The sequence below is a fragment of the Porites lutea genome, chromosome 1, assembly GCF_958299795.1.
Source record: "Porites lutea chromosome 1, jaPorLute2.1, whole genome shotgun sequence".
Taxonomy (NCBI): Eukaryota; Metazoa; Cnidaria; class Anthozoa; order Scleractinia; family Poritidae; genus Porites; species Porites lutea.
The window spans coordinates 20,223,798-20,244,267 of record NC_133201.1 but is presented as its reverse complement, the minus strand read 5'-3'; the positions used below and the strand labels follow the sequence as shown (position 1 = coordinate 20,244,267).

Genomic DNA, 20,470 nt, shown 5'->3' with positions numbered 1-20,470 from the left:
ATTTTTATGAATTGACCCATTTTTAGATTGAATGAAGAACACGTTACTATTTTTTTTCATCAACAGTACAAACATTCTGGTACGTTTGCTAACCGTAAATATGAAGAACTGTCTTACCCAAAAAAATGTGCGACCCCATTCTAGTGATTCTATTGAAAATGCGACCGCATTATAATCACTTTAGTTGTGAAAATGCAACCCCATCCAGCGGCACATCCCTATTAGCCTCTTATAAGGAAATACCCCCTCCCCATCCCAGGGCTATTGACCTTATCATCAGTAAAGCAAATGAAATGCTTGGCCTTATTTATACAACGTGCACCAATGAATGACTTTGTTGACTCTTTGTAAATCATTGCTGCCTCCACCATTAGAGTACACTTCACGAGTCTGGTCACATTACACTAAAAGAAAAATCATGGCCATAGAGTGCCTTGCAACCAAATTTATTTTGAGGTGTGACTTTTCAATAACTTATCCTGAACGTTTAGTCAAATTGGGTCTTTTGCCTCTCAAGCTTAAAAGGGAAGTTATAGATTTATGATTTTTTTTTCATGTCTATTATGGACAGATGTTTTTAAATTTTCATTTTTTAATCGCATTTTGTAGATTTATGGAATGGCCTGCCTGTAACCATAAGAATACTGATCAGTTATCTTTGTTTAGTAAAAAAGTTAATGAATTTTATATTGTTAAATTTAATTTCAATAAGAAAAGATTTTTATAGTTTTTTTTAATACCATTTTTAGCATAGGTGATTTAATATTCTATCTAATAAGCTCATACCAATCACTTCATTGAAATTTAATTAGGATTAGAATTTTCTTGTATATAGTTTTTTCATATATTTTATTGATTATTCTAGGCAGTTTATTCTTATAAGGAATCCTCGTGTTCTGTATAAACTGTCCTAATTATGCAGATATCACTTTTAATTATTTGTTTTTTCTTTCGATTTTTAATTTTATTATTTTGATTATCTGTCTTATCTGTGTAATTGAATTGAGTAAATAAGATACAGTGGAAGCAAACGTAAGTGACCATCTCGCATGATAAAACAATAGAGGGTGGTCGTTAGCCTGCAGAGCAGGCGTTTTTTAACGAAAACTTGGAGGTACATTGATTGTGGCCGCCATCTTGAAAAGCAACGAAAAAGACTAAACCCATCTACCTCTCCCTTAAAAACACTTTTTGACTCGTCCCAACTCTCTCGTAGTATTAACGTCCAAGATGGCGGGACTACGTCATTCCTGAAAAAAATTCATGCATCCCGCCCCAAAATACGCCTGCTTTGCAGGCTAGGTGGTCGCTTTCGAGAGCTTCAAAAACTCATTAATAATTCATAAAGAGTTAAGACAGCATCCATCAGGAAATTGAGTAATTTCAATTTTTAGTGGAAAAAACCTTGTACCAGAATAATTTAAACAATATTGATTATTTTTTACATTTTTAAAGGGCTATTAAGGTATAATTAGTTATAACAACAAAGACTATTTCTCAAGGGAGCCTGAGAAAATAAAAGTCAAATTTCACAAGAATTGTGAAAACACAGGTAAAATTCTGAGAATTTGATGTGTAAGATCTCATTTTGTGAAATTTGACGCATATTTTCTAGGGCTCTCATAAGAAATTTTCTTTGTTGTTATTACAGATAACTAGTTACGTCTACAGCCCTTGAAAAATGTAAAAAAAAATGCAATATTGTTTAAATTATTCTGGTACAAGGTTTTAACTAGTGTCTATAAATATGATAAGGACACGGCTAAACATTAAGTCCGATTTTTTGGACCAAAATAACCTCAAATCTAAATACGTAGTACAAGAATGATCTGATCTATATCACAAGATTTTGAAGACATTCAATTAACTCACAGCTAGTGTTTTATCGGGTGTTGATTTATATGAAAAAGACTCTGAGCTGATTACTTACAAGAGCTGAAAAACAAAGGAAAAGTGCAGTTGGGTAATTAGCTTGCAAGCAAGCTCTCCAGGGTGCTGTTTGTTTACATTCGTGCTCCTTTCCGCTTTGCATTGATTGGTGGAAATCTGACAGCTCAGTTGACGGGGAGCCACAGGGGAATTGGAGGTGGAAATTATTCAAATTCCAGAGACATAGTTGCAAGCTCTCCTTCCTTTGCCTCACTGCCAGAGCACCCCAGAGAGCTTGCTCGCAGGCTATTGGGTAATCCCAAAAGTGGTTGCGGTGGCTTATGGGAGTTGTTTGCTTACTAGAGCTTTTCATTACAAAGTTTACTGCGCTTTTCACAAACATGCGAACTCTAAAGTTCAAAAGCCGCCTTCACAATTGTGTTTTTCGCTGCCGTCAATCATAATTATGATCACAAGCAACGAACCTGGAAACACAGAAACACACCAAACGGATCGAAATCTACCAATCACGAATCACAAACCTTGACCTTTTGAACCTATTAAAGTAAAGTTTTGTTTCCTAAGAGGTCCGTTAAGATGATTGATGGCAGTGAAAAACAAACTTCAGAATTCACATGTTTGTGAAAAGCGCAGTAAGTCAAAGTTCAAACGGGGTTTCATGAAGGTTGTTGTAACTAGAGCTAGTCGCTTCTGAGAGTGGTCGCACGGAGAACTTTGACTGTATTAAAATTGGAATTACAATGTAGCTATTTGAAAATAATTTTGCTGACTGGAGACTGTATTGTTCAGACAAGGCAAGCTCTAGGGAGGAGAATGTTACAGATCCTGTGTGATCACCAAATGATGCAATACATAACATTGAAAGATATCAAACAATAACCAAACAGCAACACAAACTAAGTGACAATGGATACCAAAACACTGAAAAATACCCCAAATAACAAAACTGACAACAGTTATCAGGGTTGAGAAAAGTAGCCAGTTGCTGGCAAGAATCACAGCCTTCTTCTGCATAAAAACTATTACACAACTTTGCACTTAAGATCGCAGGTTACAGCTCAAGTCTAGAAGCAATACACCCATCTTTGGAAGGGGAGTGGGGGGTACAAACCTAATTAGAGTTTTTTTATGCATTGGAAAGGAGGAATAGCAGGATATTGTATGTAGGTGTGTTTTATGTACAATGAAAAAAACAAATAGTGACAATGGCCTACTATTTTACTCTTCAACCTATTTATTGAATCTTTGGTTTCTCACACATTTCAATAATTTGAACCAAAAATGACCTCCTGTACCCTGTCAATAAACTGTATTTTCACCCCCCCCCCCCCATCATTTTTTCTAACTTCAAGATCACCAAAAACATTTCCCTTTCCTAACTCTATCAGCTTCAGTGAACTTCAACATCTCAATTGCAATGTTACATAATATGAGCATGTATATGAAACAATGAATACACGAATTTCATATTTTTGAACAGCAGCATGAAGAATTAATGCAGTGAACATCATCACAGTTAAATATGCAACTTGTGTAGCTGCAAAAAGAAAGGCCTCAAAAAAATTAGGCTAGCTGGGATTCAAACCCTGACCTCTGCCATACTGGAGTAGTGCTCTAACCAATTTAGCTAGCAAACCAACTGGCAGCCGATCAGTTATTAGCTCATAATACACCCAGAAAAGATGAAGATGAAATGACGAATACAAGGGCCTTGGATGAGTATATGAATTTCATATGTTTGCGGGATGAAGAAATGAATGCAGAGAAAACATCACAGTTAAATATGCAACTAAAATAGTCATAGAGCAAAAGGTCATTTTTTTAGAGGGGGAAAAGCGTTTGCAAAGAATAAAAAAATGTCCTAAAGAAGAAAAATACTCATTATGTATTGGGTTTGAAACTTTTTCTTCCGGGATTTTTTTGGGTAGGACAATTTAGCAAGTATTTTTTGGGTGGCTTGGTCTATGGACTCTTTTGGGTTTTGCTGGAAGCCCTGGCAATTTTTGGGGGTATTAAATTTTTCCCCATTTGATCATCCCCGTCACTTGAAATGTGGAGTAACCCCAGGTTGCCATGGTACCCAAAGTTTTAAAAGTTTAAAATATATACACAGGTATTTGGGAGTACTAAAACTGTCTGTGACAGACAGGTGTCTATAAAATTCCTGTAAACAAAGGTTCAACAGAGCCAATTGTTGTAGGAAAGAGTAAATTGAAGAAAAAAACAATTTTAAAGATTGAAGCCACAATCGCATTGCCACTCCAATCAAGTGTGACGATGTTTGTTGCTCAATGATGGCAAACGAATCTGTCCAAAATTGAGCTGCATGTTCAGAATTTTAATTTCTCAATCCCTTTGTTGTTGTTATGGTTGCTTGAGCTTGCAAGCAGCGTTACCACACAAAACAATTCTTGACAGCAAATGATTTGGTTGAAAAACCAATTATTTGTCGCAATGAAAATGACACCTGCAGGTGTTCACAGAGAGGCTCAGAGATGATCCACGCTCAGTAACATACATCCCATCACAACTTTGGTAAACTTGGAGTGATTATGCAGCTAACAGTGTACAACAAACCAAAAAATAAATTAAGTTTTGCTGTCTGCTTGGGTAATGTTAACAATTTTCCTTCCCTGAAGTTTCTCTCCAGCTTAAAAGCCATTTTCAGTGTTATCAGTGGAATAAGGAAACGCACGGATAGGTTAACAGAGAGTACTGTACATATTACATAAGGTGTGAGAAGCAATAAACAGTACAATGCATAAGACAGCTGACGGCCAAGGATGATAGCCAAAGTAACTGCTCCTGCCCTTTCATCTGCTTCCATATCTCTTGTATTATTACTATGCAGAATCGCTTCTGTGCTCAATGCCACAGGAATAGCGTAAAACAGCGGAAACAAGGCCACGTTACCGCACTGACTCAGATAAGAAAATAATACTGCAAGGGGACCGAAAGTTATAACAATTACAATGTCACCAACTCCATAATATTTCAGTCCAACACCGCCTGTGTATAGAAAGGAGCCAGAGAGTCCCCCGAAGAACATGAACGATAAATGTTCCATTTTTGCCGGCGATAATCCCACCAAGAATACCAGTGCAAGACTAGCAAATCCGTACGACACCACGCCTAACTTGACAACTTCTTTCGGCGTTAAAAGATGGTCAACCAGTGTTCGATCGTCCGATACCTTGCTGTCAATTCCTTTCATGTAATCATAATAAGTGTTGACTAGATTTCCGGCCGCATGAACGCCGAGAACTGCGATCATTGATAGCACAAGCAAGATGAGGTTAAAATGGCCCGTCGTTTTCCAACACAACACAGCTCCTAAAACCACTGGGATACAAGAAGCCGAAAAAGACCAAGGACGGAGCGCTAAAAGGTAAGCCGACATTTTAAACGTCTTCCTATCGTTTTTTTCTTTCTTGACACCGTTCATGGTCAAAGTAATTGTCTGAAAATTATGACAAAATCTGTGATTTTTTTTTTTGTCACTGTCTGCTATCAAAACGTGGCTCGTGCGGCTGCAGCGATTGCTGGCTCAGTATTCAGTAATTGGGTCATGTAAACGTCATGTTGTATCATGTCTGAACGGAAGCACACAAACCTTTCATTTTTCCCAGCGGGATCTCGCACCAAAAGTGTAGACTACAAGCAGTCCAGGAACGCGCAAATTGACCACGTGCGTGACTGAAGGCGCGAGACGGCAGAGGCACGCCCTCGTTTCTCGTGTTTCAACGCTCGCGAGCGCGTACACTCTCCTTACTAAATCTGAAGAAAAAGAGAGACTGCTCGCAGTCTACCAAAAGTGATACCACTGTTTCAACCAAAACCGTAGGCCTCAAGCCTACGCGACCGGATTAGCTCAGTCGGTGGAGCTCTTGATAGCAGAGCCGGGACCGGACCAATACTCCCGGAGGAGGGTATTCCCATATAAGGCATGTGCCCTTCCCCCAAATAGGGTATGGTTTTGGTGCCATTTTGGTCTGAAAAGACGCTGAAAATGGGTATGGATTTTGCCTATTTTGGTCTGGAATCGGGCATGGTTTAAAAGGCAACTACGGTAGTGTATGAATGTGATTGTCGTTTCAATTATAAATGAATAAGAAAGAAAGAAATCCTTTTGTTGGCGTTCTAATTGCAGCAATGATGACATAATTTATGTCAATGTAAACATGAATGTTGCGCTTTGTGACATGACCACCACCAGGTCTGAAAACGGGTCTTAAAATAACTGAGAAATGAAGGTACTGCCTTTGTCCTGCCAGCGGCTAGACACATGTGGAAGTGGCGTTTAGCAGCCTCACCAAGCTGAGCGAGACTTTGGAACCATGACATCCACTGCCTTATTCCACTGCCTTTGATTGGTCGACCACCTAAACCAACGGAAATATAGCACGCCAACCAATCACAGATAAGCTTGCAAACGGTGCAGGGCTGATGTGGGGACTGAACAAATTTGGAAGAAGTTTGACATCAGTCACTGGCGTCCATGATTCCATAACCACAAATTATCAATTTTTGTCGACACGCAGGGCTGGCCAAAGCTGTTAAAACCAAGAGAGGATAACACCTAGAAAGGCTTTATCCTCCTTTGTTAAAACTCACGGACGGTGTTATCAGGGCTTTGTGGATAACACCCTCCTTTCGATCTTCATAATTTTTCGTGTTAGACCGTAAACTCCTGTTTACAGCTATTTTCGGAAAGGTTGTCGGAGAAAATGCACGCGACAATCCCGAAAGGCATTGTGGCTGGTTTTTTTTACTGTTCTTCAAAGAAATCTGAAAGAATGGCAGGAGAGCCCATGGACTTATGTTTTCGAGTGCTAAAGGAAAGCAGCAAAAGTAGGTTCGTCGGCTTCAGTGTCAGGGACAGTGTATTGGTCATATCCCACTTTACCTTCCTGGATTGTCGTGTGCACATTTTTTCCGACAACGTTTCTCGAAATAGCTGTATAATCCCCCTCCCCACTTATAAGCCTCCCCCCCAGTTATGGGCCTATCTACCTGTAAACAAAAAATGCTTCAGATTATAAGCCCTCCGGGTATAAGCCCCCCCCGGACTTTAAACCCCCTCCAGCTAGTATTGAAATGAATTCGATTTTGACGATGTTTTGAAGCTTAAAAATGCTGGTAAATTCAAAAGTATTTTGATCAGCACTTTCATTTAGCTTCTTTGAAAACGTTTTTAACATCGGTTATAGTCTCCCACCCACCCTCGGTTATAAGACCTCTAAAGACCCCCTTACGTAGTTGTATAAGCCGAAAGCCGAAAGCCGAAAGTTTAGAAGCATTTTTATGAGAAAAACAACTTTTGCCACCCAGTCACGTCTGTATGGTTTTCCATACAAATCCTTGTAAATTCTTAAATTTTTAAACTGTCGTTAAATCTTTCCCTCAGGCATTTAAGGGCTCAAATTACCTTTCGAGACGACAGTGGAGACGAATTATTCATGTTCGAGTCTGCGTGAACTGACCGCCGCAATTTACCGATTCTACAGACCACAATTAAAAAGTATTAAAATAACACTGTATTCCACCAAGAGAACATGTTTTCTTTTTATTGATTGACAAACATATTAAACCTCTTAACAAGAAAACTTTAGAACGCGTCATTTCCGTGGCTACACAGTAGACCAACTGTTAGTCTCAAATTCTTCACACCGAGTCGAGAAAAGGCTGTACCTGGTAGGATGCTGAGCACCCATAACCAACTAAAATTAACTAAATTTAGTTAACCATGTTATGCTTGGTAGGATGCTGAGCACCCATAACCAACTAAAATTAACTAAATTTAGTTAACCATGTTATGCTAATTAGCAACAATATAAACACTCTACTACAGTCGACTCACGATAACTCGAACCTTCAAGGGAAATCGAAAAAACGTTCGATTTATCGAGAGTTCGAGTTACCGGGAGTTCGAAGAAAATAGCCGAGGGTATTAAAGGTAAGAAACAGTTTTTACTGCACAGTGAACATTTTAATCACATTTAATTGTAAAAATGTCAAGTGAAAATTAAAAGATACTTTCACATCATAAATCATAACGTAACGTAACAAAACATAGCCTAAATAGAGCATGCGTTTTACTCTTTTGAGAAGAAAAGCTGCTTCACGTTAGCCTGTGACCATGTGTGACAATCAACATCAGCCTCCCTAGTAAACTATACTCCTACAACACGTCAATAGGAAATCCAAAATTCAATGTTTTGGAGGCCAGTAGACGGCTTTTTTCCCGACTTTTTAGGGGCTCAAAACATGGTTGGAGTTATCGAGGGTAAAATTATATAGAAAATGATCTGAAGGGAAACGAAAATTGGTTCGAGTTAGCGGGAGTTCGAGTTATCGAGGGTTCGAGTTACCGAGGGTAAAATTACGGTGAATGTATGACGGAAATCCAGGGGAAATCGATTTTGGTTCGAGTTAGCGCGAGGTTCGAGTAAGCGAGGGTTCGAGTTATCGGGAGTCGACTGTAGTTACTATGAGTGAAACCGTTATGCAGATATGCTAGATGAAGAGACAGTTTTACCAAGACTTTTGGTGCAGGTATAAGAATAGGCTCGATTTCCGCCGTCTCCCGGGTCCGGTCTTTGATCCTTCCCCTCCTCTTTCGGGGGATGAGTGCGGGCTCATTTTCCCGAACAGCGGCTGGTAATCGAGCCTAGTATAAGAACTGATTTAACGTTACTTGAAAACTCTGTGGAACCCTGTTTCAGTGGAACTCTTAGACAGATCTGGTCTTTTTATATGTTTCCATACTACACGAAGTAATAGAAAACTTCAAAATTGTGTTTGATCCGCTTATTGCCTTAGTTTAAGTAAGGGTAGTCTGCTACAAAGCCGTTTTTAGTGTCGTTGCGTGACGACACTAAAAACGGCTGTGTAGCAGACTAGGGTAAGGAGGGATAGAAAATAATCATTAATATTGTCTTCCGCACCGAAAGGTGCATAGAACAGCAAAAAGGATAAATTCATTAGTTTCTTGCGGCTATTTCGATGACAACGCACTTTTTAACAGTGGTAAGGTTGTCAGCCACACTTTCTCCCCCTTAGGAATCTCATGGAAACGTAAGTCAGAGGGAAACGTGGTTTCGGTGGATGGAATCGAATTCTGACCTTGTACGAAGGCCCAATTTCCTGCACTAGCTAGTGCACGTACCTTTTTCATTCTAAAGCGTAGTTAAAGTAAAATCTTGGGAGAATTCCCGTCATACTAAGGTAGCCCTAAATGGAAGTAGCTCTGTAGCTAGATTTCGGTGAATTTCGCCTCCCGAGTAACAGTCAAATCCCGTATCCCGTCAAGACATTTTGCGTTGTCCCGAATCCCGCGCTGTATTTTGGCCAAATCCCGGATCCCGAGAATACACTTCTAGACTCTGATAGTTATCATTGGCAATTACACAATTGTTTCCACTAGAGACGAACTTCGGCTATTTTCATTCTTTTCCCGTCTTTTGTTATTAACGACGTTTGCCAGGCCATTTGGACGAACAGTGCCAGGATTGGAATCGATTGAATTGTACTTCGCATCAGGAAATTGTCCATTTCCAGTTTTGCGTTTCTTCTTGCGTTGTGTTACTTTCCGTTCACCCTTTTGGGATTTTTTTCCAATGCAACTAAGACCGAGCGTTTTTTTCTTCTTGCTCTTCTTTATTTCAGTATTTTTCACCGGAAAATTTTCGTCTTCGAGTTCGTCCTCGTCATCATCCAAACCTGTTTGCCTTCCGTTTTCTTTTGAATAATAGTAAGCAAAGTTCGACACGATTACAGGTACAGGAAGGGCGATAGCCAACACCCCTGTGATGGCACAGAAACATCCAACAAGCTTGCCACCTGCGAAATAAAGAGATCATTACAGTGAGTAACAAGGGAGGTCTTTGATCCAGCCAAATCGGTTAGGCCTATTTTCTTGGCTGTTGATCGGTTAGTTAGAAAACTATAGAAATATCTATAATTTATCTCTAAATGGGACTGAAACTCCTCCACAGCTTCATTCAATAGCCCTTCTTTGTCTTTCAGCTGGCTTTAACGCCATTTCATTGATTTTAATACGCCCACATTATTCATTATGATGTTTAGTCAATAGCCCACTATTTAAATTCCAACATGACCCTCAGGCTTTCTGGTCATATTTCTATATTTGGTTTGGTTTTTTTGTTTGCTCAAGTCCCTTCTAATAATCGCGACACAGTGTAGTCGTGGAAAATTTACAATTTTCTTCCTAAAGCCTCGGAGTTATGTTAGAATTTTAATATATTGAAGGTGGGCCATTTCCTCACCTTGTAAGCTTGGGTGGCCTGTGCTCTCCCTATGCACAAAGGTTGACAAAGCTACATATGAACGGTTTAAATCCCATACGGATCACTAAATGACATGATGAATGAATGACACGATTCAATAATTCAATCTCCTATAGCGGGTGTGTAGTGTTGTGGTTAACTCTATTGGCTTTTGCGGTCAGCCGAATCCTAAAATGTTAATAGAAAATGCGGCATAACAAAGGAAAATATCAGCCAAATTTAGACGAAAAGAAAACTCATTTACATATACCTTTTCCTTAAAAGTTTAAGATTTCAGACTGGCCGTGATTTAATGCAATAAAAAGGACCTCTTTGAGACTAGAAGAACTCCCCGAAAATTGTTAGAGATAACTTTGATATTCTTGTATTGATTGACTAGAACATAACATTAACGGCAACTAGGACTGAGTAACGTGTTCGAGTGCGAAATAGGTGTTTTTATTTGTTTTCACTATCACCGCCTTTTTAAAGTAAAGTAGTAAATAAAGCCGACAGGACAACCCACTTGGGTTGAAAAAACGAAAATATTTAAGTTATGATTGGCCGTTAATTTATTCATTTCAAAACTTGGTAAAGAATTTTAAACTCTGGATATGATACACAAGTCGCTGACCCAACTAAAGCAACGCTCTGTCCGAAAATTTCCATGTTCTGTTGCAATTAATTAATAAACATTACGTGCATTTTAATTTTTAAGTTATGAAGGTCTGCTAAAACCCAATTTGGACGCGTATTCGTATGAGGATTTATATTGTAGGTTAACAAAATTTGTTTCTTAGTTATCTCTTCCACGAAAGAGATATGTTTTGAGCTGAACGTGGTTGGAGGATAATGTCGATAATGATTATGCAAAGGTTATTTTACTCAGAAAGACAGCTATTGTTAAAATTAATTAATTTATGGATATAAAGAGCCTAATTGATAATTCGCACTGTACGCCGCGTCTTAAAAGTTTAACAATGTATTGTAAACAAACAATGAACAAGAAAAACCCACCACCTTTAACTCAGTATGTGATCCACTACTCTACTGTGAACATTGAAATCAAAGTTATTTCGGAATACTTTTATAATCTTGCCGTATTGTTCTTTCCAATGCAGTAGATATATTCTTCAGTCAAGTTAATCACAGGGGGTTTCTTGTACACCCTTGTGTAATGGTTTGTAAACAAGACTGGAATATTCTGTACATACCTAAAGTTTCTGGTGTCATGTCTCCATATCCCACAGTCGTCATTGTGATAATGGCCCACCAGAATGAATGAGGAATGCTTAAGAATTTATTATCATTCTCATTACTGATCTCAGCGTAATAAACAGCACTGGAGAACAAAATAACACCCATGCATAAAAAGAAAAACAACAGACCGAGCTCTCGTAAACTTGCTTTCAGCGTGTGCCCGAGAATTTGCAGTCCTCGCGAGTAGCGCGAAAGTTTAAAGATCCGAAACACTCGCACGAGCCTTACAGAACGAAGAACAGCCAACGATGAAACGTTCGAAGAATCTCCCATTGGGAGAGTTATGTAGTACGGTACGATCGATATCAGGTCGATCATGTTAAGAGCAGAAATGAAGAACCTCCATTTATTGGGACTAAACAGGAATCGAATCACGTACTCTAAGGTAAACCAGGTTATACAGAATGTTTCTATTAAGAAGAAAGGGTCCTCAGTTCTCTTTTTGGTCTTTCTTGCCGCTGTAGTTCCATTCGTAGATCTGCCTGGCCCTTCTTGAAACTGTGGCAAAGTTTCCACGCAGAAAAGAACTATCGATAGAATTATAACAGCTACAGACCAAATAGCTATTGCTCGCGCGAAATTCGATGTTTCGGGATACTCGAACAGCTCCCATACCAATCTCTGTATTTTGTTTCTCGGAAGAATCCGTTTGTCTTTTTCGACGTGTTGTTCTAAGGTTTCCCCAGCTTGAATCAAAGCGTCTTCTCCGAGATCAAAGAAGCGAATATCGCTGACAAACACTTTCCTGGGTATACCAGGCGGTCGTATTAGCACCCCAGATGTCTGATAGTACGCAAGGATCGACTCGAAACACAACCGATTCCGGTCAAAGAATAACTCCTTGTTTACAGCATCGTAAAAGTCTTGCCTTCTCTCCTTGCTTCCTAGAAGTGTATTAGGAAACGTCTCAAGGGTTTTCTCGTATGTTTCGTAACGCTGTCCAGAAATATTTATCACGACTCTTGCTCCCTTGTTTTCGTTTGAACTTCTGTAAGACAGCGTCTTAATGCTGTCCATAACTTCTTCTGTTAGCTCATCTTCGTTCTCGTTACGATCTCGTGGCATTCCGCTAAGAAGACTTTCCATCTTTTATAATGTTTATAGTGTTCTAAATTCGTTTTGGCTACACTCGCATTCCTGTGCAACCCCAAAGTTATGTCAAATTCATGAATACACACTGCTCTTGAAAAACCATTTTTCACGGCACAATGATCTCGACTAACAATCAGTTATATTCAATCTGTCACGAAACTCTAAAGTGTTTTCTTTCTGTTAAGCTAATCATGCATGGCCCATTGTTGTGGACCTTGCTCTATCCTAAGCTGGCAAACATCCATCTAAGTTAAACAAACCTCTGCTCTTTTTTGTGCTGCGGTTCACCTCGCTTAGCACCTCAAATCTGAATAAATCATTAAGAACTAATTATGTTATAGAAATCGATATTGTAAAAAGATGAAATCAGTCCTCTATTCTATGGCCTTTATGGTTGAGAATTTGACGATTCCACTGGCGAAATTTTGGGAAAGGCAAGCTAATTCTTTCAGAAAAGTTACTCTGAGTCGCCAAAGCGTTTTTTGTGACGAAAACGGAGGCTTAGTTCTTTGCACATAGAACCAGATCGTTTACAAAACAAACTTTTGAAGTTATCATGCTTATAATATTTTGTTTTGAAAACAAACTATTTTTTAAAACTTAAGCTGCTTTTTATTGAGAATTTCAGGGAAACTGAACAAAAATATTCACTAAAAAGAAAACAAACAAAAATTGGATACACATTCAAGAAAATCATAGTTTTGCTGAATTCCTGTATTCCTTTACAACGCGGAACTAACGTAGAAGTCGCAAAAGGTCAAACTACACAAGAAGCTAAGAGATTCCACAATTTTATGAACGAATGACTGTTCACACTTTCGGGCATTAAGAACGGCTTAGAGCTTTTTATTTTTTATCGCCATTTAATGCGCAAATTAATTTCACCCATATATTGTGGTGAAATTCACTGCCTGAGATTTGACATCGCCAGAAAATAAACAAGGTTAAGCAAGGTGAAACTGCATTTTTTTAGGTCTGATAACTCTTGATAAAACTTCTTTCATTTCTAAGATTTTCTAATCCTACTAGAACTTTCTTCGTTGCAGTATGACTTTTACAATTTCAAATCGCGAGTAAAAAACTCTGATTTTTGTCGTTAAAGCCAAGGAGCTGGTTAAAAGATTCCCAAAAGGAAATAAACTTAAGAAAAATCAAGCCGTGTTACAAACTATCTTTACAACAGTTTGCGGCAGAATATTCTGGAAACGCCGCCAAAGATACTCAGTTAAGATGTTAGTGATAATCCTTTTCAGAGGGTCACGCGCCCTCGGGGTGTGGTCTAATGAGTTGTTATGTCTGACTCGTGATTATTTGATTAGCGTCTTCAGTGAATGAATTGCTGCAGCTTTTCTCTTCCAATACCCCTTCCTTGTCCATCAAAGGGTATAAAATAAGTAAAAAATATATGAAATAATTCCGGAATTTCAACCCACTCTGAAAAATATAAAAACTCAGCCAACAAAAAACCCTAGGTAGCTAAACTTTCATAACAGTTGAACAATATAAAACTGTACAAACAATTCACTAAAATGAATTTACATCACTAACGATCTTTATATTATGATTGCAATTCGTCGTCTTGACATGGTCAAGATTTAAGTGGGAAAATACCAAAGGTTATCAGTACTACACGAGAGGTAGCTAACAGTTATCAGCGAAAAGAACAACCTTCTTTATCACCTGGTAACAATAAAAACATTGTGGCAAAGTTACGTTATTGATACAAAATAACACTCTATCAGTATAAATGGTGTCTTGTTCACCATGAAAAGTCTTTACTGTTTATGACGCTATCCATGAAAAAATGCCATTTGCTATGAGTAGATGACGGTATCGCTATCAACGATAAGTTCACTTTCACTGCCGGTCTTGTCGAGCGTCAATACGTTCTTTTTAAATCCTTCTTTCAGTTTTAAGTGTTCGTTTTAATTTTGCTTCTGCCTAAAAAATTTCTCCGGGGACAGGGAAGGGAAGGGAAGGGGGAGGGGGAGGGGGAGGGGAAGGGGAGGGGAGGGGGAAAGGGTGGGGTGGAGGTTCCCCACTTTATTAAGTAAAAATTTATATTTTTAAAATTTAATTTGGTTTATTTTAGTTAGTCTATCAGGTTCATTTACTACATAAGTAACTTTATTCACATGCTTACTTATTAGTAAACCTCCTACTACTTTACTTTACATTTTTTTTTTAAATTTCTTTTTAAAAAATAATAGGGCAAATGTACGTTTGATTTGTTGATTTGTATATGTTCTAGATTACTTTAACTTTTGTCAGTATCGCTTTTTCCCAGTTTGAGGCTTTTGACGGTTTTTCCCGACAAAACCCTCACTGGCGTCAAACGGTTTGTCTCTAGGTTAGTTTTAGAAATGACGGTTAGATTTTCGAGAGCAAAATGAAAGAGTTCAAACTCCTTTCTCTGTCTAAACTGATCAATTTGCGTCTAATCATCAGGTGTTGTGAGGTAGTTTGTTGATTGATTAAAAAGTAATCATCCCGAGGATTGTCGCTGATGGTTTGTTTGTGCCCGAGCTTTCCCTCGTGCTTAAGGTTTTGCCGTTTTGCCTGGGTTTGTAGAACAAGATTACAGGGCTGTCAACCGCCAGCGTCTTCAAATATTGAAGGATGATAGATGACGTCATAATATACGGCACATCACGTCATTTGTGCACTCCCATCGTCACGAATTTGCGATAACATAAAACGCACGAGAAAGATGTTGTTGGCATTGTAACATTTGGCCTGATTGGTTTACTTCCCACCAAGAGACCAATCGCATTATTATATTACATTATGGCATACCAGAGTTTATCAGGAAACGATTGATCGACATTTAAATAGCCCAAACAACGCAAAATAGTTGACACTTTATTGTCGGAAACTCGAGTCTACTGAAGAAATGGCAAACTTCGGCAATTGTCCGGGAGATTTCATACTCTAATCTGGAGACCAGGGGATACGGTCAAAAATCTGGAGTCTCCTGGATTATCCGGGAGAGTTGACAGCACTGAGGTTAATCCGTATTTGTTTTTTTATAGCTGACCTTGATTGTTACCTGCGACACAGAGTTCCTGTTTTGGTTTAATGAAGAGCCTCGTACGTTTGTTTGTCACGTTTTTTTGGTTTTCTTGTTCTTGACTTGATTGACCTTATAAGTTTGTTTTCACCCACTTTGGTGATCAACAGGAAGTTTGCTTAAGTCATTAGGAAGTGCGTTCGTAGCCCTCATTGTCTGCAAGCCCGAACGTACTTACATTTTAGTTACGTAGGTTGCCAATACTTGGCGCAGTTGGTGTTTGAGTTGTAGCTATTGTAGAAGGACTTTTAAAAGAGCTGCTGTGAAGAGAAAAGAAAACTGACCAAGATTTGATCTTCATTCTCTTTCTCACAACATTCTCGTCTCCAGAGCCACTCGGCTTAATTTCTAACGAACGAGTGTATCCTTCGTTTCCACACCACGTGACTTGGGACGAGAATAATTACGTCATGGTGTTGGAGACCAGTAAGCGCGCATGCTCCCATTAAAGACGATACCGTTCTCAGACTCTTCTCAGTCACTGTTGCGTTTTCGTGTGGACGGGCAAACGCTATTCAAAAACGCAACGTGTGGTCGAGGGTCTTAAATGGGATGAAAAAATTTCAATTTTCAAACAAAAACGGGTACGTGTGGACGGGGCTTTAATTGAGTTGGAGGCTATTTTACAATCAAGGATGTGTTTTCCTATTTTGTTTTTAATTTTTAATACAAGGAGCTTTCCCACCTTGATAAGCTGTGGTGAGAATATAATAATTAATATTTTTTGAATTACCATTATTAAAGGAAAATAGTTTCCACTTCAAAACAGTTTTTGTTTTCTGGCTCAAACATCGTGAACGAATATATTACTGGACGTTTCTGTTGATCAGTCAAAAAGATAAGAACGCTAGCAATCAACGTTGTTAAGGTTAAGTCCAAAAACGCTATCAAACTGACAAAAGTGCAGGGGCGGATCCGAAAAATTCAGAAAGGGGTGGCCGGAGGGGACTTGCCAGCGATATAGATACTATTTATTTTACTGGGAATTCTTTAAAAAAAATACAAAATTTCTCAAAAAGAACGGGGCAGACATGGTCGCCTCTGCCAAATCGTAAATTCGCCCATGAAAGAAATCTGTCAGAATTTATAAGTCTCATAACCACAGTGTAGAAAAATTTCATTCCGCAAATCCTGGGAGCAAAAACCAAGTTCCTATGGGGCCGTTTCTCGAAGCTACTGTTGTTTACATTCAAGATCGAGGTTTCAATAGTTTTTCAGATAACAGATAAAACTATCAGTCAACAGCACAAATGGACTGGCTCGTTTGCGTAGCAAGCATTCCCGCGAGAGTTCTTCACTTTCGCTCCAGCATTCGCGCAATGACTGGATTAGAGACGCTTGCTACGCAGGCTAGCTAGGCCCCGCTCTCTTATTATGTAGATTTTGATTTGTCAAATCAAAAAAGTCAGCAGGAATTTTCCAAAAATGGGATAAACACAACGACAGTTATTAGAGAGATTAAGATTCACGTTTACGCCTAACGGCAAACGGGAATTTGTACCACGTGACCAAGTTTTTCACTTAATTGTCGTTAACTGTTTATCACTTCAACAAAAAAATAAGTAGTTTGACGCCAGTTTTATACATAAGAATTGTTCTGGACAGTTTTCATCTGCTTATTTTTTGTTCTGAGAAATTCTCAACTTGAATCCGACGTTTGCCGTTTGGCGTAAACGTGAATCTTAAACTCTCTGATATCAACGTGAGTATTGGGCCTCCCTTAGGGGGTTAGGGGGGAGGAAATTTTAGAGAACCAAGGGGAGGGGAGTTCGTTTCTCTCTTCCTCTCCCCCCCCCTCCTAGAAACTGCCGCGTGATACTCGGGCTAAGAAAGAGCAACTGGTCCAGTTGACAGGCTCACGTCATGAACAGGCTTTCAGCGGTGATACCCCACCAGATTAACCCCCAGGCCCTCACGTCCATTTAGTTCAGATTTTTACGAAAAAGACCCTTTATTGGAAAGATAGTTAGTATAGGTAATTAATCCACCAAGCTAAGCTTGGTGAGGGTCTACAGAGTGGATGTGGCACCATAGTGTTGTCTCGCCAGCCTTTGCAGCTGTTCAAGGAATATAAACGTGAGGACAGTGTGCGGTCCAAGGCGGAAGTAGTAAGGTGTGAAGCCTTTCCAAAGAGAGAAAATTCCCTCCTGACGGATCACTCTCAGGAATACATCCTGGAAACACAATGAGAAAAAGAGTATGAGGCATAGCATAGCATGCAACAACTCACTTTCCCGTTGAAGGGGGTATTGTGTGACTACCATTGATTATAAGACTCTTGTCTTGTCTTGTCTTGTCTTGTCTACCAGTCTCCATTAAGGTACCAAATGGGGCGGGGGGGGGGGATAAGGAGTTGTCGTAAACTATTACATATTAAGTAGCACAAAGTGATCTTCCTAGATTTCACTTGAAGCAGAGGAGATTGTGCTACTATTGCAGTACCGGATCCAGACCTTGAGATGGGGTGGGGGGGGGGGGGGGGGGAGGGCGGACTCCCTCGCCTCAGTTTTGTCTAGACATAAGGGGGGCCCCGGGTCCCCCGGGCCGCTTCCCTGTATTAGACGCATATGTTGCAGTTGTATAGACTGGGTTTGGGTATCGTAAACGTATAAGCACCCCCCCTTCCCACACACACTTATAAGCCCATTACATTAAAACCACTTATTTGTGCAGGTTCCTCTCCGACACAACGAAATTGAACGGCTTCCACCTGACATATTCTCAAGTCTAACGATAAATAACTTTAATACATAAATAAATAACGATAAATAATTAACTTTGTATCTTTCTGTGCAGTTAAACAAGTCGATTTTTTTTACCTTCCATAGGTTTATTTGTACCATTTTTACAACAAAGACAGGATTTCACTCTCACAACAAATATATTAACCAGTTAACAAAAAATAACAAGCACTTTGATCGGATGAAAGCTTTTCATGATTACATTCTGATAAAATACAGGAGTTTCATATTTAATAGAACTGACCCTTAATACATTTTTTTAAGTTACACTTATCTTTACAATCATCTTTATTAATAGCCCGGGGTGTTAGTAAATTAAGGTCAAATATAAACCGCTGAGGTAGATATTTAATCTTACAATGTTAATCCAAGTAACCAGTAATTTATCAAGTCGACTTTCCTCACTTTAAATCAGTATTATATTAAAATGCAAAAGTTACAGTTCAGGTTATCACGTTTATCAACTCCTCACATGTTCGAAGAGAAAAGGAACATTTTCAACTGTTAACTTTTTCTCCGCTGCCATGCTAGCTTGTTTCAAAGCACTTTCAGAAGTTTGAAAGGTTTATGTCAAGGTCCAACATTTACAGCCTCAATTAATCAGTGAGCCCAAAGTTTTAAAGCTGACAATTGTTGCGATTGTCTCTCACACAGACGATTTTTTTTTTCTGGTCACGTAACGCTCCTTTGAGTGACCACACAAAACCGCCTGCGTGTTAGACTAGTTTGCTCGTGACAGGAGCAGATAAGATTCTGGGAAAACACCCCACCTACCCCTCCCCTAACCCAACGTAAACACAAACTTCTCACTTAGGATAAAAAGTTGGATTAGGGGAGGGTTAGGTGGGGAGTTTCCTTAGAATCTTACGCTGGTTTCAAGAAACGCTTCCGATTTGTAAAGACTTCGCCCCGATCATTTTTTCCAAACCAATCCATTGACCCACTATAACAAACATATTCTAAAACATTTTTATCATTCCAGTACTGGTGTGTGACTAAAGAGTGGAAGTAGCGCCAAAGTGTTGTCTAGCCAGCCTTTGGAATTGTTCAAGGAATACAAATGTGAGAACGGTGTGTGGCCCAATGCGAAAATAGTAAGGTGTGAAGCCTTTCCATAATGCAAATACCCCTTCCTGACGAATCACTCTTAGAAACACGTCCTGGAAACAAAAAGGGACACAAACCGTGATTAAGTCATGAGGGAGTACCCCACCCTCCCCTCCCCTCTGTCCAATACCAACCGCTTGTTCAAGTCGTGTAAGTCGTGATTCGAGTGCTGCAACTTGTGCCAGTGGTACAAGTCGCGAGAGACGCTGAATTTGATCAATCTTAGTGAAATTAAGGCCCCTTCTGTGCACTTGCGAGATGTTAATTATACAACTCGTGCAGCCTGCTAGCAAGCTCTCCGTGTAAGGCGAGCGAAGCAAGCCACGAAGAACGCGCGAACGAGCGGCAAAGCCGCGAGGGCCCTTCCGCACTCGCCTCTCCTTTCGCGTGCTGCTCTCACGTGACTTATCGCGACTCCCCCAAATGGAGAGTTTGCTGGCAGGCTACCACTCGTGTAAGTCGTACCACATGAAAGGCCCCCTCTCTACACTAATGAGATGCTGCCTACCACGCAGGCTACTGATCAGCCTTCCACGCAGGCGTTCTTAGGGCTTCGTCACCCGTGCGAGGATTGCGTGACGAACCAAAAGAATGTCACGTCTGCGTGGGAGGCTACAAGTGATGAACTTCAATTTATTTCAATCAAGCGTATCACATTCACTACTAGAACCAATCGCACAAATAATGGTAGGCATTGTTTTACAACTCGTACCACTGATGCCACTTCAATCTTACTGTTACGACTTGAAAAGGTGGTAGAGGTTCCGGGGAAGAAGAAAACTTCCGTAAATACGAGTCATTTTGTGTGTTTGTTTGACTTTCTTTTCGAAGGAACAGACAAACTATTCTTTGTATAACTAGTAATAACCAAAGGTTACGGAGTGCGGCCGACAAAGATCGAAGGTCAACACGCTTTTGCTCCAGCGCTGTGCTTTGCGTAAGTTTCACCTGACAGATGGTCAAAACAAGCGTGATCAGATTATGAGTGCTAGAAGGTCCAAACGCGCGTGATCATATTGCGT

General features: G+C 39.6%; 3 protein-coding genes across 4 annotated transcripts in view; all 3 read right to left on the bottom strand.

Annotated features, from left to right (window-relative positions):
- Positions 1-2,936: 2,936 nt before the first annotated feature.
- LOC140946418 (ubiA prenyltransferase domain-containing protein 1-like) lies at positions 2,937-5,379 on the bottom strand. The gene has a single exon (XM_073395535.1). The coding sequence runs from the start codon at positions 5,333-5,335 to the stop codon at positions 4,415-4,417; it is 921 nt and encodes a 306-aa protein (XP_073251636.1). The 5' UTR covers positions 5,336-5,379; the 3' UTR covers positions 2,937-4,414.
- A 3,191-nt stretch (positions 5,380-8,570) lies between these two features.
- Positions 8,571-12,895, bottom strand: LOC140946408 (shaker-related potassium channel tsha2-like). Its single transcript, XM_073395524.1, has 2 exons — positions 11,393-12,895; positions 8,571-9,732 (listed from the first exon to the last, which is right to left on the bottom strand). Exons 1-2 carry the CDS (start codon positions 12,522-12,524, stop codon positions 9,296-9,298), a joined length of 1,569 nt encoding a protein of 522 aa, XP_073251625.1. The 5' UTR covers positions 12,525-12,895; the 3' UTR covers positions 8,571-9,295.
- Positions 12,896-17,538: 4,643 nt separating this feature from the next.
- LOC140946385 (mitochondrial 2-oxoglutarate/malate carrier protein-like) overlaps positions 17,539-20,470 on the bottom strand; it is a 37,549-nt gene continuing 34,617 nt past the window's right edge. The window contains exon 11 of one of the 2 annotated variants that reach the window (XM_073395493.1): positions 17,539-17,774. In XM_073395493.1, the coding sequence (XP_073251594.1) occupies positions 17,610-17,774 (165 nt within the window). In that variant the 3' untranslated portion in view covers positions 17,539-17,609. Of the gene's footprint in view, positions 17,775-18,326; positions 19,502-20,470 lie in introns of those variants that run through there. The other variant, XM_073395502.1, reaches the window with a different exon arrangement.